The 19,251-nt window shown below is 40.0% G+C and overlaps 1 protein-coding gene across 1 annotated transcript; it reads left to right on the top strand.

Annotated features, from left to right (window-relative positions):
* The first annotated feature begins 259 nt into the window (after positions 1-259).
* Positions 260-18,483, top strand: STYX (serine/threonine/tyrosine interacting protein). The gene is made up of 11 exons (XM_074583535.1): positions 260-565; positions 10,575-10,607; positions 11,452-11,505; positions 12,550-12,647; positions 13,374-13,434; positions 14,846-14,882; positions 15,426-15,465; positions 15,550-15,600; positions 16,172-16,244; positions 17,207-17,300; positions 17,976-18,483. The coding sequence occupies exons 1-11, from the start codon at positions 509-511 to the stop codon at positions 18,047-18,049; spliced, it is 672 nt and encodes a 223-aa protein (XP_074439636.1). The 5' UTR covers positions 260-508; the 3' UTR covers positions 18,050-18,483.
* The last annotated feature ends 768 nt before the right edge of the window (positions 18,484-19,251 follow it).

The raw sequence follows: 19,251 nt of genomic DNA, 5'->3' as shown, positions 1-19,251 counted from the left end.
AAGGGGTTGATTTAAAGCTTCTAATTGGGGTTTGGCCGCCAGTTAATTAAGGAACTGGGGGCGCGATGGGCGCAGTCTGGGGGGGAATGGGGCTGTGTGACGGGAGAGCGCGCGCGCGGCCGTTGGTGCCACGGCCCCGCCCTCAACGGCCGCGGCGGGCGCGGGGGGGGGCGGTGCCGCCAACGGCCCCCTGAGAGGCCGTTGGCGGCACCGCCCTCCCCCCCGCGCGTGCCGCGGCCGTTGAGGGCGGGGCCGCGTCTGAGGCGGCAGGAGGAGGAGGAGGAGGAGGAGGGAAGAGGCGGCGGCAGCGGCAGCGGCAGCATGGCGGCCGGGCGTGAGCGGCTGAGCGCGCCGCCGCCGCCTCCTCCTCCTCCTCCTTCTTCCTCTCCTTCTTCTTCTTCTTCATCTTCTCCGCCTCCTCCTTCTCCTGCCGCCGAACCGGAGCCTGCCGGCCCGCTGCCCAAATAACCGCCCCTGCGTCGGTCCTGCCTGAGAGAAGCACCCGGCCATGGAGCTCGCCAAGCCGGCCTTCCCCGCGCTGCCGCAGGCCAAAGAGGACTCTGAGGTGAGCGGCGGAGGGGAGCTTGAGGAGAGAGGCCTGCTTCGGGCTCCCCTTCCACCACCCCCCTCCCCCCCCTCCGCGGCCCTACGGGTGACAGCCCTCCCCGCCGTCCCCTTTCCCCTGGGCCTCGCTGGCTGCCTGCCTGCTCTGGGGGCTGTTAGCGAGCCCAGCCTGCTGAAGAGAGGGTGCCTGCTGTCACAGAAGCCCTCCCCCCAGTTCGTCTTCGCCTGGCTTTTGCCCTCTGGTGGTGGCCTTCCCCCCCTCAGCCTGCAGTCCCTGGTGTCCCCTGTTCCCTGCTTCAGGGTGTCACGGCCTGCCTGTTAGCCGCCCTTTCGCTTTCTGCTTGGTGTTCCCTCTCCCCTTTGTATGGTCACCAGTCCTGCCCTCCATCTGCTGCTGGCTGCCTGCTTACCCCTTTTTGTACATACAGAAAGGTACCTGCGTGTCCCCTTCTAAGCAGTTGGTGCCTACTAACTCTTAGATACTCAAGCAACAATTTGGCACACTGGTGAGCCTATTGGGGAGGCATTTTTATGGTGTTCAAGAGCCAAGACTTCTCTGCAAACTAAGACAGGTGGCAATATCTGCTAAGACTAAACTTCACCCCGCGTGGTGTCAGAGGAGTCGGGTCAGTGTGGTGTCTGATTTCTGAACTTGGCTTAGCTTCTCACCCTGGATACTGGTGGTGCATTTCCATGTGTCACAAACAGTACTGAGTGTCCGGCTTTGATAGTGTCAGATATTTAACGCAAAATGTCACAGTGTTTGTGCGGGGAGTTGACAGTATCCGAGCTCCTCAGAGATCTGTTGATTGTTGCATATTTCATAAATGTCAGCATTTATTTATGTTTTAATGGAGTTATTGTTGAATGCAATTATTGTGGTAAGTTACTTGAAATATGGAAGTTAATGGTTGGGGTTTTTTTTCATTTTTGGTTTTATTGTCAAGATATAATACCCTCTTCACCTCAGAGCTATGGAGGTATTTACAAGTCACTTTGGTTGCTTTCAGAAAGTTGTAATCAATTTGTATCTGAACACAAATTATATACCACCCTGTGAGGTTTATAATTTGCTTGGTTTTAAATATATTTTCTTTCTGGAGAAACTGATCATAGTATGTACAGTTACTTCTGAAAATGGTTAACTAAATTAGACTGGATGGCTTTTTGAACCTGTATATAACTAGAATGACTAAAAAGGAGTGTGTGGTTAAAATAGTTTTAAAAACAGAGGTCACTGGCAGTCTAACAACTCTTATCTGATGAAAACTGAAATTATAATACAATGTCCTTAGGTTGGATTTTATTATTGGCTTTTTTCATGATCTGTCTCTCAATAGTATAATGTATAGAAGTTAGAACTTCACATGCTGCAAGACCATAGTGGAGAATTTAAAGCACTATTTTTAAAATCTGTAAGTTATTTTTTTTTCCCATGGCTTACATTTGTGTCTGACTTGGTCTAAATACACTGCAGTTGCAATATTTGGGGGAAAAAGAAAAGTTAAAGCCAGTGTGAGAATGTCAAAGTTCTTGTGGAGCTAACTTGTTAAGCAAAGGGTAAGAGACTTCAGCCTTGGGCCTTCAGCCCGATCCTTAGATTGATGCTTTGGAAAAGCAAAGTAATTAAACGAAAATAATTTTGTCCACAAAATGCAGTTATTCATGGAAAGCTGAAGATCATCTCTTGTGTGTTGGTGTGAGGAGGTTTTTTACTGAGGAATACTCTCTAATATTATTTCAGGAAGTTGGTTATGTATGGTTCAATGTCGTCTTGGTAAATTTGATTTCAAGATATTGGGGGGGAAATGGAGGAGAGAGACCTTGGGGAATCCCTGGTTTACTTACGGATGTAGGCTGCTCCAGAGTAAGTAACCATGTGACAGCTTAAATAAGATTTAAATAAAAAAAAAAAGAAAAAAGCCAAATCAATGGGCTGATCTGCTTGACTGCACAACTTCACAGTCCCTGGTGCTGGCACAAGGAAAAGTCAAAGAGCAGGCAAGACTATCTGTTGAGGGGGTGAGAGCAACCTCTGGTTGAACTGACTTGGCAGACTACAGAAATGTACTCGAGATAAATAGGTCAGTTTTCTGGCCTGTAGATTGTTTGTGATGTCCCTAATCCCTATGCAGTATTACACATTGCTGGATTTTTAAACTACTTGGCTATTGGTACTGTTTGAAGCTTGTGAAATAGCATGTTAAGAAATGCTGGTGATATTTACCAGCTGGAGAGAGTTATGCCTTCTTTGCATTCCTGGTCTGATACCATCTCAGCAATTGATAGACCAGAAATTTTGTTGTTCTGGGTACTCTTAGTGACATGTGTCATTCTTTTTTCCTGCAGTTTGTGTGCACTTAAAGTTCATTCAGGTGGTGCGACCATGCTTGTTATAGGTCAAGCAAGCACAGACAGGTGTTCGCCAGTGTCTGCCACACTTCAGTACAAGCATGTGTCAGCGCTGGCTTGTGGTGCTTCCTCTAGTCCGCTCTGGTGTGCTGGCTGCAGTCTGGGTGAATTGTCCAGTTCTGCAAGGTGAGCTAATGATGTCTGGGATAAGCCAGCTTCTGTCTTTCACTGGTGAGTCTGTGGTAGTTAAAAGCTGAACTCCTTTTTACAGGTCCTTATGTCATCCAAGTGTTTTCTACTTTTAATTTTTGGATATTCAACATGTAACTCATCATTCTTGCAAAGCTTTTCTGTTAGGTGCCGTGAACATCTGTAAACTGTACGTGTTCTTTTACAGATTGGTGGTAGCGAATATGTCAAAGTCCTATGAGTAATAGTGATCGTGCATGGCATGGAAACAATTCCTAAGTTTAGATTTATATGTCTTTTTCTAAAATTGGCACATTTTCCAATGTGAGGTCTCAAACTTTCTTAAATTTGAGAAGTGTTGCGTTTTTTTTCTTCCAGTATTAGCATGTATGGCTAAAGACATGTTAAAAGAGGGTCGGGTTAATAACGGATAGTGCATACTAGTATATTAGTACTGAGACATCTTAGCACCTTCAGAAAGATGGTAAATAAGGACTGGAATAATTCAAGGAATTTAATGGAAATTATTTTCCCATGAAATTTTAAACAACCAAAAGTGGTAGGATATATGTAATGGGAACACAGCAATAATTACCAGTTCAATTATTTGTTAAAACATTAGCATAGTTGCTTGCGAGCAGGCTGAGTAAACTAGTATCCGTGATGTATTTAGATTATTATTTTTTTTTAGGACTCTCCATGGGTTTTGTAATGGAATTATCAGCTTATTAACTAAGCAGTCATGTTTGCCTTTTTATTATGCGTGTAAAAACTGAGCTCTCTTTAGCACATGTTTTTTTGAAGAAATTTACATTTCTTGTCAGCTATATTTAGTCTGAAATGCTAATGTATTTTTGACTGCTTTTTTTTTAACTGTGCAGTAGTGCAGTCTGTCTGAAGGTGGAACAAATTTCTTAAACTTTGTTAGTATTGCTTTTGATAGGAAACACTAATAAACCCCTTAAACATAGTGATTTCCCCTTTTCTGCAGACTCTGTAAAATAAGTTGGAAGCCTGTATTGTAATATTTATTTTACCTGCTCACGTAAGAGAGCAAAAGAAAATTGAAACAACTGCTGTGTCATGCTGGGAAATGTAAATCAGGTGACAGATTTTGATCCTAACTCTGTGGGATACTATCAGACTGCTTTGCATAAAGCAAAAGAAATGCGCCATGGCAGCTGAAGTTGAGCAGTCTTGTCAGTCGCGATTAACTTACGCCTTGCATCCGTGGGAAGATGATTGAAGAGTATAGGCATCCGCACAGATGTGAAGGTGGCTCACAACTGGAGGAGTTTGTAGAACAGGGAACTTAAAGCGTGTTTTTTTCATCTAAATGAGGATTGTAATGAGACCTGTCGGGTACTTGGCTGTCTCAATATAGCCCAACTCACTAGGCTGTAGTTAAAATTAAAAAAGGAAAAAAAAAGAAGCATGAAAAAGGACATACTTGCACCATTATAAACAATTCTAATAGTAATCTCAGTACAATTTTTCCTTCACCAGTAAAACTTGTTCATTAGTGCCCATTCTAGAGATTCTTCGTAAAAAGTGAATCATCAAGACCTATTATTATAGTGGGTAGAATTGTCGTGGGGTGAATGCAGGAGAAATACTACTAGAAGAAATTCAGATGAGTCTTAGTTTCTGTGCAAGTCTGTTTAAAAAGAAAATAATACAAAAAGTGTGGCAGTCCTGCCATTTGGCTATGTGCTTCATCTAAAGTTAAGAATTATGCTTTTAGTCCTTTATTGTGCTTTAATGAAAGCCAGTGCTGATGATCCTGTGTACTAATTGGTGTTTAACAAGCTAGTAGAGCTTTTGGACCAATGTTACAAAATGGGACAAACATGAAACATTTGTTTCTTATCTATATTATGTTTCTGCTTTCCATTTAGTTGCCTTAGTCTACCTTTTATCCTTTTCTGTGGCTCTTGTCTTTGCCAAAATAACCTTTATTTTCCTGTTGTACTCTTCTTCCTTCCTCTGTGTGCTCTGTCATTCCCACCTGCTGTTGTTTTTTCTCTCCACCTTCCTGCTTTTGTATTCCTTTGTATTTTCAAAAGCAAAAATGTCTGTATGATGAGGACTTCCCACTGTCTGAGTGCTCTTTACAAATACACAGAAAACACTGTCAAACGCTGCTTCCCAGCCCATGTTTACCGTTGTTGAGCCTGACCGAGGGGGAAATTGCCATTAGAGCAAAGCCCATCTAATAGCTGGCTTTGCTAAAAAGTCCTGCCAACCATCCAGTGTTGTCACCCTTTTTGTCCCAATGCTTATCTGACCTATAGTGACCTGGAGCAGGGAGCTTAATTGGTAGACAATCGGCTTTGCTAAAAAAGCTGTTAGTTTGGGTCCATTATAGTTTCCTGAGTGTGGTGACCATAGGATTAAACAACTGTGCAGGGGTGGCAGTGTAACCTCACCCTTTAACCAGCCACTGCTTTGGGTTAGTGGTTCTGTCAAAGCCTTCCTTAACCTTCTTAGTACAGCTCTGCTCTTGTTAGTGACATGCCCACATACTGAGTGAACAAAAAGAGCGGGTTTAATTTTTTATCTTCGATATACTTGCACTAGGACTTCTACCTAACACACACACACTTCTACTGGGAGTAACTGTGTCCAAGAACATGAAGCATGACTGAAACCAAAGATGCAGTCTTTCATTTCAGTCTTTGTTTGTAGCTAACTTAATTCCCTTAAAGCAGCGTGCTTCACAGTGATAGACATGACAGTTTCAGTAATACACAAATATTTTTCTTGAATTTGTTTTCAGTACTTCATTTAATTTGTCTGTTTTCTTATTACAAGATGGCAAATTAGTATGCTCTACTACTCCTTTACTATTTCATAATTTATTTTTACAACTGTTTGTTCCATTTTACAAAGTCCCTTGGTGTAACTAGCTTTATTTTTGTGCAGGTTTTTAAAGATAACGTTCCCCCTTTTGTCGGACAGTATCATTGGGTAGTTTTTTTCCAAAATATTGTCTAAAATACTTTCAAAACCAAGATGTGATCTCATTTCATTCTTTAAATTAGATTTAAAACTGCCTCAGAGCTAAGCATACAGCTTTTTGGTCAAGGTAGTTGTTAAGGGATCAGACCCATCCACAATCCAAGCTGCAGCTTGCTAAGGAGTGGTGATAGCAGTGTTGGCAGTTAATTTCATCATGTCCTCTGACTGTTCTGATATAACACTGTTTAGCTGTAATTTTAATTTCCTATACAGAGCAGTACAAAGTTGCAGCCAAGAGATCAGTTGGCCAGAGCAGATGAAGGAACTGAAGCAGGTCAGCAGAATGTGTGGCTGTCACTGCCGTAACAGTTGTCTTCAGCTTTGATTTCACAACTTGTGGAAGAATGTTGTACCAGGGTTGGCGGAGAGACTTCAAGTGTTAAAGCTTATATGAATATTCCACTAGACAGGGAAACAAATTTAGGCAGGAGGATTCTAACATCCCTGGATTCTTGAGGCGCACAAGGAACAATCAATCATACAGAAGTCTTGCTGTGATGAATTGCGATGGGAAGAGAAATCTGCACAGAGAGATAAGTGATGCTATTAATCAACAACAAAAGGGCTGTCTGAGTGTTGGGAAAGGGTCAGAAACCTGGAGTGGTCAGGAAGGTTTTACTGGGAGTTGCATGCAGCTTTTCAAGAGGACCCGAGTTGGCCTTGAAAGTAGGAAAAGTCATTGCAGATGGTGGCTGATGCCCAATGACACTGAACAGATAAGGGGCAGCAGATAGAAGCCTAGGAAAGATACTTCTTGGTGTTGGATTCTCATTCTTTAAACTACTGATTTGATTTATTTTACTGGGGGTTTTATCAGCACCTTTGAGAGCTTCTTCCTCCATCTACGGCAGTTGTGGTTTGCAGGCTCTACTAATTATAAAGCAGCTGTTTAACCATAGTAATGAAAGTTCAGTACTGCGGATCCCCTTTCAACCAAAGCTGAGCTTCAGCAGAGACAGGCTAGATGGGTCTTCAGACTTAAACTGTTGGTTAGGGACCAGTTACGCGATGCCACCAATATCCATTTCACTGCAGTCCTTCTGGTGAGGCATACGCAGGTTGCATAAGGTACGTTGTGGTGCTGTGTTTAAAAGCCATAGTCTTTACTTTTGTGCAGATCTTGAGCACAGGTGAGTCTCAATGTCAGGGTTGTTAAACTAATTAAAAAAAATCATAATATGAGTTTATATTAAGTCCTAGCCAAAGTCACTCTTTCAGGAAAAAGTCTATGTGTACACGCATTTGCACATGTCAATGTTAGGTGTCAGGCTTTTTGCCATCGAACTGTTCCTCTAAAGAGGAGCAGGTATAGCTTTAGCAAAATATTAACAAAATAACTATAATTGTTGGCAGAGTAACTCTTGATGTAGTTTGGATATTGGTTACCAAGAGGCTTTTTGTAGCATAGACAAGACTTGCCTATTCATTCGTATCTTCATTTTATTTCAGCTTGAGATTGGCTGTAGGTGGGGGAGAGAGGGCTTTGGAATGTGCTTTATTCCCTTTTCTCTTGCCAGTCACTTTGTTCTGGGACAGTAGTTAAAGTGCTTGGATGGTCCCTGGCATTTCATTTGTGCAAATACAAAATACAGCAGATGTGTGCTGTGAACACCCACAGCAAAACAGCTGAGGTATCTTTTAAACTTGTCTGTCAGTGAATGACAGTCTAGTTTGGGAAGATCTGCCAGAGGTGACTGAGTGCCTCCTCTTTAAAATTTTGCGATTGCGGGGGGTGGGGGGTGGGTGGGTGTTGTATTCCTTCTCTTTTCCTTTATCTTGTGAGTATTGAAGATCACTTCTTCCACTGAGGTGTCACTTATTCTTATCCTGTAGAACCTACTGAATGCTTAGCAGCAAGGAGTGCTGTTATTCTGTCCAAGTCTAGCATCATCAGTTGTCATCTTAGAAAAATTCTTGTATTTGGTCCGATTAAAAAAAGAAATTTTCAGTTATTATTTGTCTGATGGGTGCTTCAAACAGTGTAGAAAACACAGTTGATGAATTAATTCCCTAAAATGAGACCTCTGCTTGGGTTCAGTCTACATTAATAGATTTTTTTAAAAACAATTTTCCATAACATTTGAATAATCTGGCATTGCTAGTTTTAAAAGCCTTGAAGGGCTGTCAGAAAATCACTCTTTCAGTAGTTGGTGTACTTGTCTCAGACTAAATGTTTTCTTTATACGTCATCTTTCAGGTATTTATTTTGCAGACTAAATTCTATTGGAAACTCTACCTTTTTGGCTTCTTGAAGAACATTGAAGACTAATGTCTGGAGCCAACGCTGACATTTTTTTTTTTCTTGTTCAGAACATGTGTGGTATCTGTTGTCTTTTGGGTTTCGATTTCCTTTGGACTATATATTGCTAAATTTTTGCCTACTTCTTTTGCACAGCTTACAGCTGTTGGGACTAACACAATTTCCTGCTTCTAATGCACTTGAAAGGAATATTTATAATGTATTGTTAAGTCCCCTTGGCCAAAGTACTGATGAATTTGTGTTTATGCTCCAGATTAAGACTTTTAAATTCTACAAGTATATAAATGAAGTAATAAGCCCACTTAAGCGCTTGTATATTCCTGGAGTATAGCTTAAGCTTTTCAGAGTTTATTATTCATAATATTGTTTCTATGCTTGGACAGAACTGGGTTTTTCTTGTTTTTTGAGTGAATTATGCTTTTCTATACACAGTGAGGCAACAGGATCGCGCTAAACACTCTTAGGTCAACCTTCAAAAGATACAGTTCCTTAAATATCATCCTTTCACTACAGGATTTCTGCTTTCTACTACCAGGAGCTTTTATTGTTACAACTAGAACATTCAGAAATAACCTCGCTGCTTCTCTAATAAAGACCATTTCAGTGCATTTTATTTCTCTGTTTGTACTACTATTTTTGGTAGTCTTCAAAGAATTGTTTTGAGTGGCTTAATGTGTGTTTGCTTTCTCAGAAATGCTGTCCCAGATTCAATTCAAGTGGTTTCCACAAGAACTTTACTGATACTAAAATCCTTTCTAATTCCACTACCAAGGGCTGGCAAAATCTCACTGTGTCTTAGAGAAGCACTGGATTTTTCTTGTGTGTCTTAGTAAAAAGAGGGTTAACGTGAAATTAATGCTACCAGTACAACTGCAGGTGCTAAGGTGGACAATGATGCAGTTTAAGGTCCTGGATCTTCCTTGGTGTAATCCTAACCTCACTTCAGAGGTGGAATATTTAGAGTTTAACTTTCTCATAGTTTTGAGAAGATTGGAACATCAAGAAGAACGACATATGGCAAAGTTTTTTCTTAGCTGCCGGTGTGTGTGGATCAACCAACAAAGTTATGTAAATAAATGTATGCAGTCTATTTGATTTGATATGTTTGAATACTTCCTTTTTTTTTTTTTTCCTCCAGCTGGTAACTGTGATCTCAGAAACAACTCCTTCATGTGTGAGGGTCAAAAATGAGTAAGAGCCCGTTAATAGAGGACAGTGGGAGTTGTAAAGAAGGAAAGGCAGGAATAGAGTCTGCCAGAGTGTTTTTCTGTTTAGCTTTGTTGGTTCTGTAAAATGGAGCAAAGGATGGAAAATGTTGATCCTGGCATTTGCTCTGGACAGCCCTGATAGCTGGGAAGGGCTGGTTCCCGAGTGGTTAACCTTCACAAATTCGTGGGTCGGAGATTCTGCAGAAGGGTGCGATGTACTAGCTGTGAATTAACTGAGGAGGAGCATTGTGTCCTTGTGGCTGAACACAAATGTATGCATTTGCTCTGCAAAGATCCATCCCAGTGTAACTGTCCAGGATGGAGAAAAGTGGAAATTCACTTTAATGGCTTGTTGTGTTCATGGAGAACATCAGTTTCTAGAATTGTTAAAGCTAAATCCTGAATATTCAAAATAAAGTTAATTTGAATATATTAGGAGAGGCAGTGTGGATTTTAGGGGAGTTACCTGCTATACTTGTTATCTTCTAACTGTTTTTTCAGTGGCTTTACGAATGCACCAGTCAAAGGAGGTTTGTTTTTTTTTTTTTTGCTTCTGTGGCTAGTACAGAATGTTCTAAAGCTTTTTTCCTTTTTCTTTTCTTTTCTTTTCTTTTTTTTTTTTTATTCTGTCCACTCTAGAGGGAAGTTTCTAAGCAGAAAGCTGAGGTGTGGATGTACAACACTGGCTATTCTGCACAAGCTTCATCACTGATGATGTAGAGTACTTGAGGTTTCTTCACGTTAACTTCCAAAGTAGCATTTCTTGCACTTCAGTGTTACTGGTCTCCATGTGGAGAGTTAGCATTAAGCGTAAGCAACGTGCCTATTGCATAGCAGGTAGCTTATATGATCTGCAGAAAACAGATTTTGATTCTTTTATATAACATGCACATACAGATCTCTGCCTGTCTCTGCCTAAAAACACATTTGTGTTTTTCCCTTTGTGTGTATATGTAATTATTTTTTATTTTATATTTAAGGATTGGACCTATCCCATGAGGAGAGAGATGCAGGTATGACACACTTTCATTTGCCATTTGAGTCAAAACCCATGTTGCATTCAGGAAGAAAAGGAGCTGGTATCAAAATCAGTCTTTAGGGGTGAAGTGTCAGGCGGCACCATGGGAGAGATGTGCAAGGATTGCCGGCTTAGAGTGCAGGTGTGCTTGGATCTCCGCTGTGCAAGTACTAAAAAAATAATTAAAAAAAAAAAGTAACGTTGTTCTTTTCTTCAGAATGCCCAAAATAACTACATTTTTGTCTTTGTGAATGTTTTAGGAGATGATTACTAAAAATATATTGAACCTTTGCTTTTTAACTTAAATTTGGTTGGAAGTAAGTGTTCTCAACTAGGATAAACAATTAAAATCTTCCTACCGTGGTGTCAGCCAAATCTTTGCACCAGATAAGATCTACAGACCCGCACATCTTTATTGCTAGGGAGATAAATGGTTAAAAATGGGTATTTTCCTACTACTAGGACAAAGCTAGAAGACTTACCATGCGTGTATCTTTTTCCATGAGAATGATTTGGAATTAATTGCCAGACATGATTATATACAAAGTCAAAGTTCCTTTCATTTGATCTGGGGCTGACTAAGATGTAGTAATCAAACTGGAACTTAGTACAAATAAAGGACTTGATTCCTGTTCCAAAACAGGATCTCCTGCACAAAGATCATGTTTCTTTTATGTTGCCAAACCTTCCCCCCTCCCCCCGCCCTTGTCCTGTTATAAATGACACTTGGTCTCACTAATATGTAAATTAATTGTTTCCATGGCCACGGTTTGAGTGCAATGTATTATTTCAAATAATTTTGAGTTAGTATTAAATGTCTGTTTTTTTCTGTCCCCTAGGAAATTTTACCTGGGTTATTTTTAGGCCCATATTCTTCGGCTATGAAAAGCAAGGTATGATTTTTCAGAATAGTGTCTCATAAGGAAACTTTGCTGTGGCAATTTGTTACTGTGGTGATATGTTCAAGTGTTGTCTATACAGGTGTAAAGTTGGCTGCAATCCTGAACTGAAACATAATAGATGCCAGAATAGAAGTAATACATGGTGCATTTATGGGATCGTCCTTTTAGCCTGCAGGATTATCTGTCTGGGGCTGGTGTCTGCATTTTTCTTAACAATCTTGTCAGCTAAAGGGATACTTCGGGAGAAAAATGAAAAAAGAGCCCTGATTAAATTCTTTGATGTGGCTTGAGGTTCTGCGAGCGTTCATACACACACACGTGCATGCTCTCTCAGTGCAGCTGGTCAGTTTTACTTACTCCTTACAAACCAGAGAAAAGTGCAAGTTTGAAGTGACTTGCACACTAATTGCAGTGAGCATTCATGTGTGAGCTTTTTGTATTAAAAATTGAGCCTTATAGTTAAGCTTGAATATAATTCTTAGAAAAAGGTGAAACATTTGAGACTTGCACATTATGGATCAGGCAATCTGTTTCCTTTGTTAAAGTGTTGCAGCACAGATGTCACACATATACAGTAAAATAAGGCAAATTGCATCTACAATAAAGTCAGGCACTGCTAAGCTTGAATCTGTGAGCTTACCTCATAGTTTAGAAGATCTTACTTTCAATGGTCTGATTCAAGCAAGAATCCAATGCTAGCTGAAAATTACTATATCACGTAGGGACTTGCAATTTCAGGCAAAGTGAAAAGTGAGCAGACACAAATGAGTTCGTTGAATGCTGCCTTTACTGCCTGTTCTTTTTATCATTTTTAGGAATGCTTTTTCTTGCAGCTCCTAGTGGTTGTGTTTTGTCTTTCTGAAAGACAGAATTTTTCCCACTATGCTTTGAATATTAGAAAATTAGCTCTGTTTTTCCTTCAGGAAATGATATAGCTCTGTTGTGTATTTAAGTGTAGTTTTTCTTTTTATTACTGTACTATAGATGGATTCAGTAATTTAAAAACTCTGTTGTTTGGTTTTTTTTTCCCCACAGCTACCTATACTTCAGAAACATGGAATAACCCATGTGATATGCATACGGCAAAACATTGAAGCAAATTTTATTAAACCAAACTTCCAACAGTTATTTAGGTGAGAAATGATCATAATGTGCAGACTCATAAACAATGCTTTTAAAAGCTCTTGCTTTTAAACACCTTATTCTGTATTAAGGAGTTTTTTTTTTAACGTTGGTGTTCTTTCCAAATATTTTCACATTGTAAACACTATTTGAAAAATGTGATAAGGTGTAGGAAGACTCTTAAATCCAAACCATTAAGTTTATTCATCCTGCTAAACTGTAGACATAGACAAATCTGCAAATGAGAAGTATCCATTAGTTTGCAGTAATGATCTTCAGTTTTAAAGTTGTTAGTTCTGAGTACAGTTTGTCCTGCTAATAAAACATTTGAGGTAACTTAATCAGAATGTGTGTACCTCTGAAAAAGTTGTGTAGAGCCCCAGGGAAGAGTACTGGCCCATATTTACAAACTGATGGGGAGCATGTGAGTACATAGTATGCTGCTTTCAAACAATGTTGAGTCACCTGTAGCATAGCACTTGTGAATTTCTTCCACTCTGAGGGGGGATTTTGGCAGGGGATGTTGGAGAAGGTTCCTCACCTGCTTCCTCATAAAGACAGCTCAGAGGTTGCTTGACTGAAGTTCTGGAGCTCAGACCAGAGAGTGAAGCCAGGAAGGTGGTGCTGGCTTCCTTCTGTAGGCTTGAGTATTGTAGTGGGGTTGAATCAGCTCTACATGTACCACTGGCAGCAGCTCTGGTGTTATTGTGTACTCATAGCAACTGTTTTCATTGTAGGTATTTAGTCTTGGATATTGCAGATAATCCAGTTGAGAATATAATACGATTTTTCCCTATGGTAAGTATTTGTGTGTTAATGTGAATGGTTTGGGAATGGAGTTGCCCAGTGAGAGTTTTCTGAATTAACAGATACCAGTTTTACATTTGTGATGCCCAGCCTGAGGCACCTGGAAGGGCTGTGACTCTTTAGTTGACCTTATTACTGCCACTTTAGTAAGCGTAATTAACTCCTTTTTTACACATCTAGAAACTGAGGCAGAGTTGTAAGAGCTGTATCTTACTATTGTCACAAAAAAAAAGAAAAAAAGACTGGTCTCAAACCAAAGAAATTGGGTAATGGGAGAATGCTGGAGAGCTTGGCCTGCAGGAAACCCGAGCCCAAGATTATTTACATCTCTTGTATCAAATACTAGAACAAATTCAACAGAAAATAGTAACTAGTTGGCATAACTAAGTGTTGCAGCATCTTGAAACATGTTTACTGTAGAGGAATTAAAATAACTTAGTTAAGTTAAACAGTACCTGGTGTTTATTTATACATATGTTTATATATACTGGTGTTTAGAAATGGAATAAACCCTTAGTTTTGAGCTATGGTTTTGTATCTTTGTTTTAGGTTAGTTTGCAACAGAGCAAAAGCATTTTGTTCCTTCCCCCACCAAAAAAAAAAAAAAAAAAAAAAAAAAAACCAACAGAAAAACCATCCAAGACCCATCAAAAAGCTCTTCTGGCTTCCCTGCACGTGGCAGAGGTGGTCATGGTTTTGCACAACATGACAACAAATCAGTTGATGGCTTGAGGCTTTTCTAAAATATAATGCAATTTGATCAAACAATATCCTCTGCAAATCTCGCAGTTACTGACATCTGAGTAGCTCTGTGTTGGTCTGTTTTTAAGAGTCTGGTCTGAGTTTTTCCCACAATGAATTATTTAGCTTTTGCTTTTCATCTGACCAGCTGTTTCAACCTGGCAGTATTCCACAGACCTCACTGCATGATGTCTCACCTTTTAGATTGATTGAACTGCTTTTATAATTGAAAATATTGGAGAACTTCCAGGAAGACACAGGTGTCAGTAGAGTGGTCCAGGCCATACTGTAGTTGGGGTGTGTGTGTTTGTGGGTTTGGATTTTGTTCCCCCCCTCAACTTTAAGCAAAGATGTTTGGAAGTTACGTTTTATTACAGTGGCATGACATATGACGTGATGATTGTAAAAGGCACGCATACTGGATTTTTATGCATTTTTGTTTCTAACTTCGTGCTAGTTTTTTACTGACAATTTTATGGATAGTTAAAAGTTCAAAAGAAATATGTGTTCAGTTGAAGCGATGCCTAAGTCTCTATAACCAGAGTGCATTATTGTCACTGTATATAAAGATCGATACAAAAATGCTACCAAATTTAAATGCAAGTAGCAATAACATCTAAAATAATCTGAAGCTGAGTCTTGTAATTATTTTTCGTTTTAGACTAAAGAATTTATTGATGGAAGTTTACAAAGTGGAGGTAAAATCATTAACTTCTTCCCTTCATAATACATTGTTGTTAAAGCTTTAAAACTAACTTAGTGGTATGTATTAGAGGCTCTTAAGTATGACGTTTTCTTAAACTTGGGGTTTTAGTGTGCTTGATTTGAACTATATTATACGAGTTCAGAGCAAAGTGTTCTTCTTTCCTTTGCCTCCAACTGGAAAACGAACCTCTTGGTGTATCTGTTTTGTTGTGGGATTTATTTTTTTTTTTCCACTTTAAACACAACTGTGTTCTGTGCATGAGGGTTGTTTTTGTCACCACTCTAAAGTAGGGCCTTAAATCTGCATTGTGGTCCTGGAATGCAGGATGAGAATTACTCAAAATTCTCAGAGGAGCAGAAACCTGTGCTTCTGTATCCCAGGGCAGTAATGGGCAGAGTGTAGTTTGTAATCTAGAGTGAAGTAAGACACATCTATTATTCTTAGGATGTACCTTGCTACTGTGTAGTTCTCCGTAACAAGGAATGTAGTTTACATTTCGAAGAATTTTCTTCAGTCTTTTTTTTCTCCTTCTCAGGAAAAGTTCTGGTCCATGGAAACGCAGGGATTTCTAGAAGGTAGAAAACTGTCCATCCTGCATATTAATCTTTTTTTAGGCCATGGAAATATATTTTACTAATTTTTTTTTTGTTTCTTTTCAGTGCTGCCTTAGTTATTGCATACATAATGGAAACTTTTGGGGTGAAGTACAGGTAAGAACAGACCATGGTCGTGTAGTTAACCATTTGTCTGAGTACTTCAGTATGGATAATATGTCTGATACATCTGTAGGTATTCATTTTCTAATTCAAGTGGTATTAAGTGAATAATAATTTTGGAGGGAATGTAAACAGTCATATATTGATGTATAAGCCAGTTGTTACTTACTGGGATTGAGTGAAGACTTTACATGGGGCAGATTGTTCCATTTCATGGCAGGTTTGTTTACATCCTTTGTTTAAGAAGTAGATACCTGCTGCTCCTGGGAACAGGGTATCAGCCTGTGTAAAACTACAGGAGAGGCCCCAAGAGGCTGTTCCGAGCAGAGTGTTGAAAACGGGCCAGCAAGCTGAAGTCTGGAGGTGGGGTGGGCAAATAGTATTTTACAACTACTGCTTCCTACTTTGCCCAAACAATTTCAGTTATACAAACCAGTTCTGAGGAGCCTTTAGAGGCTGTATATCTCCTAAGAACTGATAATCAGAAGGAAGACTCCTGAAACCACAGGCTTTTGTCATAATCTGTTTTCCATTGAAGTATTTTCTCTCTCCTTCTTTTCTTAAGGGACGCATTTACTTATGTTCAAGAAAGAAGATTCTGTATTAATCCTAATGCTGGATTTGTCCATCAACTTCAGGTGACTTTTTTTCTTTTTTTCTGGTCATAACTCAGAAGTCATTTGATGAATCATCTTCCTGCAAAACAGCTGTTTCTACTTAGGCTTAACATTTACTTGAAGCATACTTATACAGTAAATGTCAGAAGCCATAGTAGAGCTTGGGAGGAAGATGAGTGGGTACCCTCGTTCGTTAGATTTAAGCTTTAGGCAAAGCAAATCCGGAAATGGAGGAGAAATAAAATCCTGTTTTGTGCAGTCATTAAGAGACTCTGAAACAACTTAATTGGTGAATAAGGAAACTGCAAAGGGAGTACTGTGGCACGCATCAGTTGCACTTCTTGACATTTGCATTCACAGGTGAGGAAATTCACAAGTCTGAACCAGCAAACAGTGGTATCAGGAAGTTGCTTTATCATATTCCAGGAGTCTGTTGGCTGAATGGAGGACAAACATCAGGACAGTGTGTTGAAACAGGGTTGCAGTGTTTCTGCTATTACTTAGGTGGCTGGCAGCAAAGTGATTGAATATCTCCTAGAGTTTGAGGTGTTTTTTAAAGGCCCGTGAGGAGTTGCTGTGTGGCACCGAAAGCACGACAGGTCACTAGATCACAACTTCAGGGCCCTGCATGGTTTGTCCTTGTAACAAATCTCTGAACTGCTGTATTCCGAGTTTGGTTTGTTTCTGCTGTCTGAATTGCCTACTGGGAAAACCAATGAGTTCTCTGAACATTCTCATGGAATTTTTGTAATGAAAGTGTAGTCTCTTCCTTAAAGGATGACAAGAAATGGCTTTAAGTTTTCTTTTGCTCTGTCTTCCTGATGGTTTTTGTCATTCACGTCAAAACAACAAAGAACTCTCCTCCTCTAAAATCTCCACCTTACTATATGATACCATCTAGTCTGTCCTACTGAACTCTCTGAATTAGTCCTTCTCATAATTACAAAGGATTAATAGCAATATGTATTATTAAACTTTTTCAGGAATATGAAGCCATCTATCTAGCAAAATTGACCATCCAGATGATGTCACCACTGCAGCTGGAGAGATCCCTCTCAGTTCCCCCTGGTACTACAGGTCAGAAGCCTCTGCTGTTGTGTGTGATGCTGCCCCTTACCTGCTGTTGTGAGGTGCCTTTCGCACCCTCAGCAGCAGGGAATCTCAGACTTCTGGGAAGGAGATGGCTGCAGTTGGTGTGCAAGCCACGCTCCAACTTTAGTCTGCAGTACTTAGATATTCTGTTCTCCCACGGTTGAACTTTCCTGTGTTGTTGTCTGCACTTCCATGATATACTGGAGAAGGGCCCTGCCTCTGCCTCTCCTTCAAAAACCCTGAGTTCCCTAGAGAAGTTGAGTGAAAGGCTGAAAGCAGCCAATGCTCATGATATAATTGCTGCCCTTAAAATTAAGGCGGTTGCTCTGAAAGAAAGTTTTGCTGTGCATTTGAAAATATAATGTTATCTGAATTGTACAGAGGTGTGCTGGTAGCAACCCCTGCTAAAGGCCAGTGAAAATGGAGTCTGGGGAGAGATGTAAATGGAGGGTGAAAAATAGTGTGTTCTAGAAAAGTTCTCTTCCATGTGGAGAAGTGCGGGGAAAGAAGAGTGGTGTCAGAACTGGCTGCCCAAAAGCAGAATGCCTTCAAAGGGTATTGCAAGAAGGTGGTAACAGCTGCCCTGTAGTTCTGCTCACAGCTGCGTATTGTTAGAGCTGGTCTTTTCAGATGAGTCCTCCTTCCTCTTGCCTTTTGCAGGAAGCTTAAAGCGAATGCACGAGGAGGATGAAGAACTTGGAACCATGCAAGTGGCGGCAGCACAGAACAGATGATACCTGAGGACAGCACTGTTTGTATTGTGAATTCCTGCCAAGAAAGGTGAAGAAAACTAGGGAAAAGGAACTAAAATGCAAAATGATGAACACACACATAGCTTCTTTTCAATTACATGTTGCTTTCAGATGTAAATCTGCCTCTGCAACACACTAAGCATCATTTTTAAGATGTTGGACTTCTTGAATGAATAGATGGCACTGATTGTTTTACTCCTTTTTTACACTTTACAGTTTTATTCTAAACCAAGATTTTTGGACTTGCAAAGAGGTATTATTGCAATAATGCACTTTTCATACTTGAAATTTCTTTATTTGTATGATATAAAGTTATTACTTTAAACAAAATGCAAGTTGGGGGGGATTTGTTTATAAAGTTATTTGTGTAATTTATAACAAGAGACTTTAGTAAAGAAAAAGTTTGCTAAAACTGACCTTGTTCTCAGTATATATTGTGCTTGTAGAAATGTGCTTTACAAACTGCACTATGCACTACTGGCAATTGAGCAACAGCAGGCATCTAAGCAGTATTTAACTCTTTACCTTGTTATAAAATCTCATTATATACTGAATTACTTTGAGACTGACACTCTTGAGACCAATTTAAAAGAAACTACTGCTCTAAAAATCTCTACTTGTTTTATGCAAGTAAACTTTAACAGAGCACTTACTAATTACTTAATAAAATAGTCACGTGCTGAATTAATACAGAGGGCAGCTACCAATTTTAGGCAACTCAAGACTGAATTCTTTCAGCTAGCATTAAAATGTTGCTTGTTACATTAGTTATAGGTTGATTTAACGAGTTGAACAAACCAGTATGGTCCATCTGCCTACTAGAATCTTCAGACTGGTATTGAAGGAGTAGTTCCCTTTGTAAGACAATAGTTACATCATTTGAGGTAAAAAAAAATTGGGTTGGTGTTTGAGAACTGATCCCCAAAGCACTGGCCATGATGGTATCAAGACCTAAAGGATTCGCCTCAACTCTTGCAGGCAGATGTCTTTGAATTTGAAGGCAGGAATCGAGACAGTGAAGCCCTTTTGAGCTTGTGAGAATCTCTTCTGATGCTGCCTTCTGCTGGAGGATCCTCCAGCAGCTTGTTTGCTTTGTGGGAGTTTTGCCTTGCTTTGTGTGTTGAAGGCAAGCTGACCACACCTGTCACTTGCTGATCTTTGCTTAGTCACTGATCCTCTGCCCT

Source organism: Larus michahellis, chromosome 4, assembly GCF_964199755.1.
Source record: "Larus michahellis chromosome 4, bLarMic1.1, whole genome shotgun sequence".
Classification (NCBI taxonomy): Eukaryota; Metazoa; Chordata; class Aves; order Charadriiformes; family Laridae; genus Larus; species Larus michahellis.
Note: the sequence above shows the minus strand (reverse complement) of the source record. Positions and strands in the feature narration are given on the sequence as shown.